Source organism: Adiantum capillus-veneris, chromosome 4 (assembly GCF_014529385.1).
Source record: "Adiantum capillus-veneris isolate H3 chromosome 4, ASM1452938v2, whole genome shotgun sequence".
Classification (NCBI taxonomy): domain Eukaryota; kingdom Viridiplantae; phylum Streptophyta; class Polypodiopsida; order Polypodiales; family Pteridaceae; genus Adiantum; species Adiantum capillus-veneris.
The window spans coordinates 157,440,883-157,453,947 of record NC_140934.1 but is presented as its reverse complement, the minus strand read 5'-3'; the positions used below and the strand labels follow the sequence as shown (position 1 = coordinate 157,453,947).

Sequence of the window (13,065 nt, the reverse complement as noted above, 5' to 3'; positions counted from 1 at the left end):
CTACCTTTCTCTATTGGTCCGACAAGCCCGGTACCTGACTCTAAATAATACAACGTTTATAGATCATAGGGTGTCCGTGTGCCGTGAGGGTTAACATGCATATTAGTGTCAGCAGCACCCGTGGTGCCCTGATTTTGATCTACGTGCTCAAAATCAAACGTGTGTGTAGGTTGGATATCCTCACTGGCCATGGTAAACACACACTAATGCAAAGAGAGAAAAAGAAACGACAACTTGTACCTTGAGAAATTGAAGTCTTTGTGTTTTGTATGCTCCGCGATTTGCGTTGCATGCGAACCTCGCCTTGCGGGAAGTTGAGCGCTTCACTTGTCGTTCTTGTAAGAACACCGTTGATGATTCTTCACAAAAACTCGTCGTTTTTGTGAAGACTTTTCTTCACTTTGAAGCTACCTCCTTGACGAAAAAAGAATTTTTGGAGGAAAACTTGTCTTCCTCCAAAAAGTGAAAAGGAAGGGTAAAGCTACTTCCTTGAAGTTTGAAGCTTTCCCTTTCCTTCTAGACTATCTTTCCTTGTTATACACAACAAGGGCCAATAGCTTGATGGTAAAGTGTTGGCCTCTTACTCTCATGGGGTGGCTTCAACCCTCCTTCATGCAAGGGTTAAGCGGGCCTTCCTACGCGCGCAACCAACAACGCCAATGGAAGCCTTCGGAGCCTCGGTGCCGTCGAGTTGCCGGTCGAGTTTGCCTTGGTCGCCCGCCTTGGTCGGGCGTAGTTGGGGCGGGCGCGGTCGGTTGTCGCTGTCTGTCCATGTGTCGCACAGAAAACTGTGCCTGTATTCTTTTTGCTGCACTGCGGAACGTGGCGGAGAAGCACGACGTCGCACACACATGCAAAGCCGCTTCTAGCCTCCTTCCAAAAATAGCTCGAATACCAGTGAAAGGGCGGTGGTAATGCGCGTGCTAGTCTCCACCCAACCGTGCTATCTTATAGCCTCCCCCTAGCGTACACACTGTCCGGCCGTGCGGTGGCCTTGCCCATAGGACCCATGTCCTTACAGAACTATGTATAGCCAGTTGGCAGATGACTCATATTTCATACCCAAATTGACGTGCTCTTGAATGTCAAAGCAAACAATGGCACTCGAATTCTTTCTGATTGACGAGCTCCTACTCTTTCAACTTCAAGCTACTTTCCAGTAGTCACATGGTTTTAGCTTCTTGACATATTAGCATGCTTGTTCAAGAACCATGGCAACTCTTGTGAGACGTTCACAACTCTCCCCGAGTGATTTGCTGCAAGGGGAAACACTTAATAATTGACTTGGCCAAAATTTTCAAATAAGGCCCAGCGTCATCCACATACTGCAATTATCTAGCGTTGGATTGCTGCAATCATCCGACGGTACCGCAACACTGCTTTATCAGTGCAAATTTATGTCCTTGCTTGACGAGTTGCGTATAGTAAGCAATAATAAGAAGCAAACGATTGTTGCAATCATCCTATGATAGCAACAAACGATGAGCAACAAACCTGCAACACTGAGCAACACAACACCGATCATCAACACAACACCGAGTAGTGGACGTCGTCGTAAGCAACGTGCAACGAGCAGCAACAACATCCAACATGTAATATGCTAATATTGCTCTCTCTCTCTCTCTCTCCAGCCCGCATGTGATGAAGAAGATGAATATTCAGAAAGCCAACGGTCATTTTCTTTTTCTGTTCTTGGGAGTTGTCTTACCCAAAGAGATCATCATAAAGCTAGGCATATATATTGATGTCTCCGAGGACCACATGACTATAGAGGATGCAAATCGCCTTTTGCAGACAAAGACAAACGTTAGACCGTACATTTTAGAAATGCTACAGTACGCCTATGATATTGAACCCGTAGAAGATTTTGGTCAAGTTCAAGAAAGAGTGCAAAGAATACATGGCATCTATCACAGCACAAAAGGTCACATGGCAGCACGACAAAGAACTTTACGCATTGTGATTCAAACAGTTTGACCCACATGCCTACATTAACAACCAGGCCTAGCCTATAGGCGAGCTTCTTTTGAGTTAATCAAATTTACCTGCATATATTCTTTCTTGTAATGTTCTCTCCTTTTTTTTCGTTTTTATCATGACTCTTGCCATTTAAAACATGACAACAAGAATCATGTACTGCTACTCAAACAGGACAATGCAGGCATCAAGAGGCATTGAATAACAGATACATTGTATATTCCATCACATGTAGCAGGAATGGACGCAAGTATATAGGCGTCACTAACAACTACGATAGAAGAAAGAGGGAGAACACTCAAAACCCTTCTTCCAAGATGCGTAATGATGTGCTCTGCTTCAAACCTTTTGCTGAAAACTTCATTTTTTGCGCCACTCGTCACTTGTGAGCATTACATGTAGCAAGAATAATAGACAAATCATTAATTTGTAAGTATAATACCACAATTTCCACAGGATACAACATCTTGCAAGCTCACCTGCCACATTGCACAAAATATACATACCTAAAAGAAACATGAAAAATCTGAAATCTTTGAAATCCTGATAATGTCTTCTTTGTCTTGTCTTCCATGTTCGAGTTTAATGTGGTCTCATTCATATACATTTTGATAACTTCAACTGGACTTAGTTTTGGAATGCATTTAATTTTGAATATATTGTAATTTGAACAATCTTCACTCTAGCTACTACTGTATGTTGACTTCTACTACCTGATGTTCCAAATGTTGCCACATTCATATGTCTTTCTTCCAATTTCAAATTGAGTTTGGCCGAAATTAGAGTGTTTTTTGCCAATCTTCTCTCTCACTAATGTTTTCTACTGCACTCTAGTGCCTCATCTTCACAATGTGTGTCTATTAACACTAGGTATGTTGTCATCCTAGTTTGAAGAGCGATTTCCGGCAAAATATGAGGGTTCTCATATAAATACGTATCTCGAATACAAAACCCTAACTTCAAAGCACGCTGCCGCTTGTCTTGTCGTCTTGCTCACGTCCTCAATATGAGGTATGTATAACCGGTTCTTGCAAATTGCATTGCGATGCATGAGGGCACTCGTGATTAGAGAGAGAGAGAGAGAGAGAGAGAGAGAGAGAGAGAGTACGTCGGTACGTTGCCTTTCATTTGGCTGCCATACCATAGGCTTAGGCTTAGGAACCCACCTTACAGGTCTAGCAAAGCTGTGGTGTTTTGAAGAATGGAAGGCAGTGGATCGGAAAGTCTCCTTTTTGAACATGCATGTCTGATCAATGGTAAGGGGAAGATTAAGCGCAGCATGTGAAGGAGCCAATTTGATTTGCATAGTATTGTTATGTTTTTACCTCGGGCTTTGTCACTTGGTTGACTTTTGAAGTCTACGGACTTCAAGTAGAGACTTCTGGGGATTTCTAGGGTTGAACATTGGGTCAGGGTCAAAAAGTTTGGAGACCAATTAAACAAGTGTGATTAGTACTGGTAGTTATAGCTGGTTTGCATGGAGTTAGTCTAACTTAGAGTTAAGAAAACAGCTACCTGATGCATGGGAGCTGCCAATGCCATCTCAAAACAGCTCACATGGGACTAAACCTTATTTATGTAATTTGATGTCTCATGCGTAATGCCACCCACACACACAATAGAAACGTATAGATTTAGATGTTAAAGTCATGGCGCTTTAGTAAGAAACTCATGAAAGTTATCCAAAACCATCAATACCTTCATGTGACTAAATTCTAGCATGTCTCTATTGATCTGTTAAATTCGGTAGTGGGTGTCGAACAAGGCATCAATCCATAATTATTCTTCATCGTAATTATGTGTGAAGTTGGATAGAGCTTTTACTCATCTCAGTAGCCAAATGGTACTACCATGGTGTCGTTTTCAAAAGTTTAAGCACTAATAAGAAGTTTGATGCCTTATGAAGAGGCAATATGTTTTTGTTTTTGTAGCTTTGAATGTTAATACTAGTGTCTATTGTGTTTGTGTTGCTGCATATTGGTTTTGATGTGCCACATGACTATGACTAAGAGCCAACCTGTACTAGGCAAGCCTATGGGACTCTGGGCTAGTAATTTTGTGAATCTATTTGCATTCCTCGCATGTCCAAACATTTCGTTAGGTCCATTAGTTTAGTTAAAATCCATTGCCCACTTTGCATGATTCATTGTTCAATTTATTTTGCACGCTTGGTAGCCGACTCTATTAGTTAGTAGGATTGACTAATAGCACGCATATTCTTGGTCATGTATAGCTCGAATCGGTGAGCGCAATGGAGCTACCATGCGCATGTCTTATCAGACACATTTTTGCAGCTATACTCAGTGCAGATGAAGTATGAAAACTTGTTTGATTCTTATGGCAGATTATTGTCACGACGTCTTTTCGAAAAGAAGTATCACAAACGAGAGGGCACACGAATAATCAACAAGGTGGAAATAAATAAACTCTCAATCAAAAGAGACGAGGGAAAAGATTGACACAGTATTGGGGACTAGAAGATGGGTTGGTTCCTTCCTTACAAGGGAGAACTTGTTTACGAACACAAGAACTGGAAAAATCCCTCCGTTCTTAATCTTGAATTGGATGGTCGATTCCATTCCATGCGGGATATTGAGAGAGGCGAGCTTTCAATTTTGTCTTCATCCGGAGTATGAAACTCCACACACCGTTCTAAATCTTGTTTTCGGAATCTTCGAGCATAGGCCAAGGTCCTTGCTCCTTCTCCGTCTGAGAAAAGCACAAATACGAAATGACGACTTGTATAGCATGAACACGAAAACTTGTTTGACTCTTATGGCAGATTATTGTCACGACGTCTTTTCGGAAAGAAGTATCACAAACGAGAGCGCACACGAATAATCAACAAGCTAGAAATAAATAAACTCTCAATCAAAAGAGACGAGGGAAAAGATCGACACAGTATTGGGGACTAGAAGATGGGTTGGTTCCTTCCTTACAAGGGAGAACTTGTTTACGAACACAAGAAGTGGAAAAACCCCTCCGTTCTTAATCTTGAATTGGATGGTCGATTCCATTCCATGCGGGATATTGAGAGAGGCGAGCTTTCAATTTTGTCTTCATCCGGAGTATGAAACTCCACACACTGTTCTAAATCTCGTTTTCGGAATCTTCGAGCATAGGCCAAGGTTCTTGCTCCTTCTCCGTCTGAGAAAAGCACAAATACGAAATGACGACTCGTATAGCACAAACACGAAAACTTGTTTGACTCTTATTGCAGATTATTGTCACGACGTCTTTTCGGAAAGAAGTATCACAAACGAGAGCGCACACAAATAATCAACAAGCTGGAAATAAATAAACTCTTAATCAAAAGAGACGAGGGAAAAGATCGACACAGAATTGGGGACTAGAAGATGGGTTGGTTCCTTCCTTACAAGGGAGAACTTGTTTACGAACACAAGAACTGGAAAAACCCCTCCGTTCTTAATCTTGAATTGGATGGTCGATTCCATTTCATGCGGGATATTGAGACAGGCGAGCTTTCAATTGTCTTCATCCGGAGTATGAAACTCCACACACCGTTCTAAATCTCGTTTTCGGAATCTTCGAGCATAGGCCAAGGTTCTTGCTCCTTCTCCGTCTGAGAAAAGCACAAACACGAAAAGACGACTCGTATAGCGTATTTACAATGTTTCTCTGTCGCTCTCAAATGCGGAAAACCAACTTTCGCACGATGGCTTCTTGCAATCACTCGCAGATTCGTGGCGGTGTGGAGTCTTTGTGCTAGCGTTGGTAGAATTGAGAAGAGAGCAAACGTTGGATTGCATTTATAGGTTCTAGGTTGTGGTAGTAATTGTCACAAGACGGGCACGTGCCAATAGAAAAGAACAGATTGAACAAACTTTAGCACTTCAATAACAATTGAACTGAAAGAGAGAGAGTACACGCGACACGGAGTGGCGGAATTCCACCCCAGAGAGTATTGGCCCCAAACCTTGGCGTCCCTTTCGATATTTCTTTTTATTGATTCAAGTGAGTACAATGCCAGTACTCCAATCCTTGCACCTTCGTACTGAAGCATGTCAGAGAATGAGCCCTCTGCACATATTTAAAGGCCCATGGCTTCAAAAGCAGTTACATGAAAAGCAATGAACTCAAAAGCATATGGTCCAATAGTAGGTGCTTAAAAGCTGCCATCGTAAATAACGGAAATCCGTATAGGTTGCCACGTTAGCAAGTCAACGGAAAAAGCGAAAATCCGTACAAGTTGCCACATCATCAATCAACGCGAAATCTGGGATCCGTATTGGTTGTCACGTGATCAATTTTTACGCTATTCTTTTGTTTGGGTGTGTGAGTGGGTCTAGCTTTATTTTAATGCCTTTATGTCCTTTGGGCCCCATTGAACGGGGTCCCAAAAGTTGTTGGAACTTTTACTTCTTTTGCTACTTCTTTCTAAGGTTCAAGCCCCTCGGCGGGGATCTGAAGGTTAGCTCCGTTCTTCAGTGGCTTTACACGTCAGCAATTTGTGACAGGATAGCTGGTTGGAATCCTGTAACAATAACAGAGGGTAGATAGCGATGGAAGAGAGAGAGAGAGAGAGAGAGAGAGAGAGAGAGAGAGAGAGAGAGAGAGAGAGAGAGAGAGAGAGAGAGAGAGAGAGAGAGAGAGAGAGAGAGAGAGAGAGAGAGAGAGAGCTGGCGGAAACTTCTAAAGAGAGGAGATAGTGCGTGCTGTTTTTAGCCGTACTTAACAATGCTGGTCTTTTTTTTTATAAGCTTGGCTTTATTTTTATTAAGCTGCCAACTTATTAAATAGATGGCCGATCACTTGATAAAATATATGAACGTGTTAAAAATAAGAACTCAATGAGCTGAAAACCGATGCTACATAATACTTTCTTAGGCGTCCCTGGATGCAACCTCATGCAAAGATGCAACGCAGACCCAAATTTCTCGCGAGAAAGCATCTGTCTTCTTGAAACACTTAAAAATATTTCGTTTTTTAGAAAAAGCTTCTCACAATCCATTTTTATTCTTTTGTCTGGGTCTTTACACGTATTGCTTTGTTTAGTTCGGACTTCCTCTCAGATCAATGGAATATTCCTTATTCGACGCTCTCATTACCCACCATGTGACGCATCGGGAATACCCACTTCCCGGTCTCTACCACCAAACAAACAGTACAACTCCTTCACGATGTTGACACATCAAAGTTATCCGTTCCTGATGGCTTTTATTATTAATTCCAGTAGATCTATTGTTCCTAACTTTTACAATTCAAGTGTACACATTTAAATATCCTAATTTTAATAAATAGAAATTACTGAGAAAAATAACAAAATAGTCCATTTAGCTACATCCCTCTAGCTTCTAAATAGTTTTTCCTCAACTGCAGTGCTTGTGCATATCGTTCCAATCTCAAGATAAGATTCTAATTCCTACTGCGTCATCCAGTGAGCGTTTAGATTTGACTTTAGTGGCAGCTCTTGATGATGAATGTTCTGCACAAGATAGAGTATTTTTTCTGTTTCCTTAACCTTAGGAGGTTACTCAACAATAGGCTGACTTTGAGGCATTCCACATATGGACGGAGTAAACTAACATGGAAAGCATTATGGATCTTTCAATTTTGAGGTTCCACACATGGCCAGAGTAAACATCTTTCAATTCAACAATAACTCTAATCGGAATGTCACATCATTCACTTGGTCAATTATCTTGAACGGCCTATAATAATGATTTGAAAGTTTACCACTTTTCCTTTATGAGTTGCTTGTTTCTTTAGTCTTACCTTCTCAGACTTGAGTAGGACCAATTGAGCGAGTGTTAACTCCAAATTCCCTTTGTGCTTGTCCGCAACTTTCTTATGTTTTTCATGAGGGCGTAATATTGCTCTCTTAACTTGCCGATATGGAGTGTCCATTTCCCAAATAAACTTATCCGTTGCAAATACCTTATCATTAGTTAAAAGGATAGGTGGAAGCAAAGGCTTATCATAAAGAATCTCAAAGGGTGCCTTCCTCGTAGACGAATGTACGGTATTGTTATACGGGTACTCAACAAGGGGCAAATACTTTTCCTAGCCAGATTGTCTCTTAGACACATAGGATTTCAACATATATAATATTATGGAATTGGCGATCTGACTCTACCCATGCGTTTCGAGATGGTATGCAAAAGAAAAATTCAACTTCGTGCAAAGGTTATCAAATGAGGCATGCCAAAAATTTCCTGTCATGCAAGGATTTCGATCACTCACAATAGACTTGCGCATCCCATGATGCTTGAAAATCTGTTCTAGAAAAGTTCTAGCCATATGATCAGCTTTGATCGTTGTCCTGACTAGAATAAAGTGAGCTTACTTGCTAAATCTGCCCACGATGGTCCAGATCGCATCATTTCCGGTATGAGTCTTTGGGAGATCCATAATAAAATCCATGGCAATGCTCTCCCAAGGTTGATCAGACACAGATAAAGGTTGGAGTAACCGGGGCGTCTTATGCCGATCGTACTTGATTTTATGGCAACCCAAACATTCCCTGACATATTGGTCGATGTTTGCTCTAAGGCTTGGCCAAAAGAAATATCTTTCCAATGCAAAAGTTGTTACCATATACATGTGGTAGTGATGTGTGTCAACATGTCACAAACTGTTGACATGTCAATCCACCGAAGAATGGAGCCAACCTTCAGATCTCGGCCAAGGGACCAAAACCCTAAGAAGCAACAGCAGCAGAAGAAGTTTTACAGACTCACAAAGTCTTGACGAGTGGCCTATTTTTAAAGAAGACTTCCACCAACTTACGAGACCCCATCCGATGGGACCCAAGTGACATAAAGGCATAAAAAATAAAGCACACTCAAAAGACTTTGCACAACAAAATATGATGATGTGGCACCTGTATGGACGTTCCGCGATTCGCGACAGATTTTTTCGGAAAATCTCAAAATTTTAGGAAAGTGTTTTCTTAGGGTCAGCTTTTCATACTTGATGCTTTTAGGCTTTGGGCCTTTACATATGAGCCTTGGGGGCCCTCTCTGGCAGTCTTCAGTGTGCAGATTGCAGAGGAGGTGCTCCATTGCTATTGTACTTTGCGAATCAGCAATATTAAAGAAATACCGAAAGGGGCGTCAGCGTTTGGGGCCAGTGCTCTCTTGGGGTGGAACTTCGTCACTCCCCGTCTCGTGTGACGCTCTCTCTTTTAGTTCGGTTGTTATTGAAGTGCTAAAAATCTGTTCAATCTGTTCTTTTCTATTGGCACGTGGTGCCCGTCTTGTGATAGAACACACCTAGGATCGCCGGGGCATTTTTTCCCTTACTAGGAGGTTTTTTCCCTCGTGCATTGTATATACGTCCATCACTCTAGAGCTATCTATCTTTCCACTGTACACTAAGTAATACACTCTCTATTGTGTGTCGAGCTTCCTTCGTCTTCTCCAAGCTGTGCGTGTTTTCTTGCAACCCTAATTCCAACAATTGGTATCAGAGCAGGTTATGTCCTCCTTTGCTTAGTCGCCAACAACTCCAGCACATGCTTGCTCACTTTCTCCAATTTCTGTGAGCTTTGGCCAACGTCAGCAGGCCGACAAATACCTCGAGATAGTTCGTAGAGTTGGGTCTGCTCATATTTTCGTTTTAGGCTCATTTCGGCCTCTGTTTCCACTACAGGTAGTACTGTGCAGGCAATTTGTTCATTTTGTGTAGAATTTTTGTCAGTGTCGTTTTTTGCATAACAGGTCCCTTACAATCTTCTACGGTTTGTGCTATATAGCACGTGTTCTTCGTTTCTCCTCTTTTCGAGCAGTTTTCACATTACGTGCAACATTTGCCATGGTTGACAACAACACAAATGTACAAATGTGTTCAAGATGTTTGCTGTTGAGGATAGATTGGATGGGGACAATTATCTTATGGGGGCTTATATGATGTAACATGTCCTTGTGTGAAAGGTGGTTCTGAGGATATAGGTGATGTTGAGGATGTTGCAGGTTTTGGTGGCAGGATTGCAGCTGCTAGAGTTGTTTTGCCTAAGGCCGAGCAAGCTCGTTGGGATGTAAAAGATGCACAGTCTCATACATTGATTGCATTGTCTGTGAAGCGCACTATTACTCCTCACAGTCGTTAAACGAAATTTGCAAAACAGGCTTGGGATATTCTGATTGTTCTTTATGTAAGTCGCAATGAGGCAAAAATTGCATTGCTGCATGAAGAGCTGGAGTCGAAGATTATGCATGAGGAAGATGATATGGACACTTTCCTTGTTGGTGTCAAGGATATCAATAAGCAACTTATTTCTGCAGGCGAAGTCATTTCTGACAGTTCCCTTGTGCAGACTGTTCTTGATGCTTTGCCAGATTCTTACCATACTTTTGCTAGTACTGGGAGACTTATGGCCCTAGGAAATCTAGAAGTTGTTAAGTTTGATGCATTATGCACATTGCTGTTGCAAGAGTCACTTTCCAGAAAAACAGGACTAGATAATGTGCAGTTGAATAAGCCTTTATTGCTGTTGAAAGAAAAGGTGGTAACAGCAATGTAGCGACTTCTCATGGTTCTTCTACGAGTGGTGAATCACTTGTTCCTAATGTTTCTGTTGGTAGCAATTCGTCAGGGAATTCTTGTGAAAAGGGCAAAAAGAAGATGCATTGTCATTATTATAAAGCTAATGATCACTTGATCAAGGAGTGTCCTAAGTTGAAGGCCAAAGAGGCTAAGAAGAAAGAGGCTGGTTCCACTACAAATGCAACTATTGTTGAGTCTTCTCTGAAAGGGGAGAGTGCAGAATGGGCTTTTAGTGCAGAATGCACTTATGAACCTTTTGTCCATGATGCATGCATGCCAGTTGCTGCAGATTCACATGTGTGGTATTTTGACAGTGGTGCTACAAAGCATATTTGAAACAGGCCCGTAGGGCGGTAAACTTTAGCTCTCACCCGATCTTTATACTTTTAAACTTTACGACACAGAGGAACTTCACGCATAAACTTGTGATTGGGAATTTCACTTCAAAACGAACCACCGCGTGGCAGCTAGAGCGCTCCCTAGCAGACAGTGACACTCTGTAGGCCCCAAAGACTGGCGCCCCTTTCGATATTTCTTCATTCTTATTCAACTTGAGGAAAACGTTAAACTTGTATAAGCTATCCCACTTTTATCGAGCTGAAATTCCCCTACTCTAACCCGATTTCGGCAGCATGACAAAATCCCAAGTAAACAATGACTTTCCATGCACTTTAGAGCACTTTAGAAAACCTGCCAAGAAATTACAGCACACTGAATTCTTTGTTTTGCGCTTTGATTCGCGTGTCGATCACGATCACTTCTGTGGATAGCTCTCGAGCTCTCGCACCAGTAGGGTCACTTGCCCGTTGAATTACACGAGATTCCTCACTGGAAATGTCTCTAAATTGTCCTGTACAAGCACCCAATGCTTTCTCGAGGCTCCCTTGGCATATAAACGATTTGAACGCTTTCACCTAACCCTCACCAAGCTGTCCAAACCTGTCCATGGCTGTAATTGCTGGTTTTTGACCCAATTTTGCCAGCATAATGATGCAAAAATCGCGGTAGGTCAAAAGTACTCGTCAAGGACACTTTCTCTTGCGGCTGGGAAGCTTTCCAATGAGCTGCATGTCAATTTCAGCTGTTGTAATTCCATGTTTTGTCACTGTCATGTGCCCAAAGCCCTGTTTAAGCATCCAACGGCTTTCCGAGGCTCCCTCGGCAATGTCCTGCAGTTTAGGTGCGAAACCCTAAACTTGCTGAAAAACACAACAGGCTGTAAGTTTCTATTTTGGGTGGAGCAAACACGTCTATGCGTCTCAGAGGCACCCGCACGAAATGAGACAGTTTCCCTGTAAATCAGACGAGTTTTGCGCAAGAAAACTCTTTGTTTTCGTGATTCTTCGCGATGGAACTGCGCGTATCTGTGGGGGTGTCACGAGGACGTGGCAATTGCTAACTCGAGTTATTGGTTTCTTTTCGATGATTTTTGTTTAATTTTTGGGTCTTCTTTTTGAAGTTGCAAATGTCCGAAACATTGTATGGCCAGTGTGAAAAGGTAGTCTCACCCGCAGACATGAAGTTGGTCGACATTGGAATTCCAGTAGTAAAAGGGTGTCTAGGCTCAGTTCAAAGTCATCTAGGTCCCCTCGTCGCACTTAATATGTTGGTGGATATTAGGAAATTAACTTCACAGAGGCACAGTGACAAGGTGGGATCACCCATAGAAAATAACCCGAGAACTAGGCTACATTGCATTTTTGGATGTGGTCCCAATGGTAAAGATGGTCAGATGACCAGTGAGAGTCCAATGGAAGCATCTCTTAAAATTTAGGGAACTGCTAATTTGGGCCATGAAATTAGTTCGCGTCATTAGCTCCAGAATGACAAGAACATTTCATTACTCTGCCGCTAAGTCAACTGAGCAACCGATTGAGATATTTTTAGACCAGAAGGTCCAAAGCGGGGAATTAATGTACGAGTGCCACTTGGCACTTTTTGGGCATTTTCCAACTTGAGAGAGAGAGAGAGAGAGAGAGAGAGAGAGAGAGAGAGAGAGAGAGAGAGAGAGAGAAGCTTTAAAACAAAACATGGGCTGCCCTATGGACAAAGTTGTAGATGCTCAGATTACTGAAGAGAAGAAGCTGATTTAAGAAGGAGATGTTATTCAATGCAAGGGAGATGAAGTCCAAACGATGATGGAGGAGGAGGAAGCCAAGAGCAACTCATGAGCCAAAGGAGTTAAGAGGATTGTCAGCTACCCCCAAACCTCACATCAAAGAGACTCACCTCTTTGCAGGAAGAGAAGACGAGCTACTCAAAAGAAGAAGTGGTGATGGACAAGAAGGGAATCCAAGTGGGGGTGAGCAACAGAAGCCACCAATATCCCATACAAACCCATATGGACATCAATCTTGAAGAGGATGAAATTTAGGGAGATATCAGATTTCAGTGTAATGAAGAGAAAGAGATGAAGATAGATAAAAACATAGTGTGTGGTAATGATGAGGATGACGTGATGAATCAGTTTTTGATGTATCTTGATGAGGATTATCATTCAAGCGATAGTCAAGAGCGTGTTTGTGTTGATGGAGAAGTGTTTTTTGGAGTTTTGAAAACTGAAAGACAATTTCCATGAGT

The 13,065-nt window shown here is 42.0% G+C and overlaps 1 protein-coding gene across 5 annotated transcripts in view; it reads left to right on the top strand.

Annotated features, from left to right (window-relative positions):
• The first annotated feature begins 2,831 nt into the window (after positions 1 to 2,831).
• The window catches only part of LOC147460205 (co-chaperone protein p23-2-like), a 33,041-nt gene continuing 22,807 nt past the window's right edge, over positions 2,832 to 13,065 (top strand). For 2 of the 5 annotated variants that reach the window (XR_015187948.1, XR_015187947.1), the window contains exon 1: positions 3,078 to 3,233. Coding sequence is in view for 3 of the 5 variants with exons in the window: in XM_086511298.1 (XP_086367424.1) it covers positions 3,220 to 3,233 (14 nt within the window). In the remaining 2 variants the exon portion in view is untranslated. Of the gene's footprint in view, positions 2,989 to 3,075; positions 3,234 to 13,065 lie in introns of those variants that run through there. The other 3 variants (XM_086511299.1, XM_086511298.1, XM_086511297.1) reach the window with 3 other exon arrangements.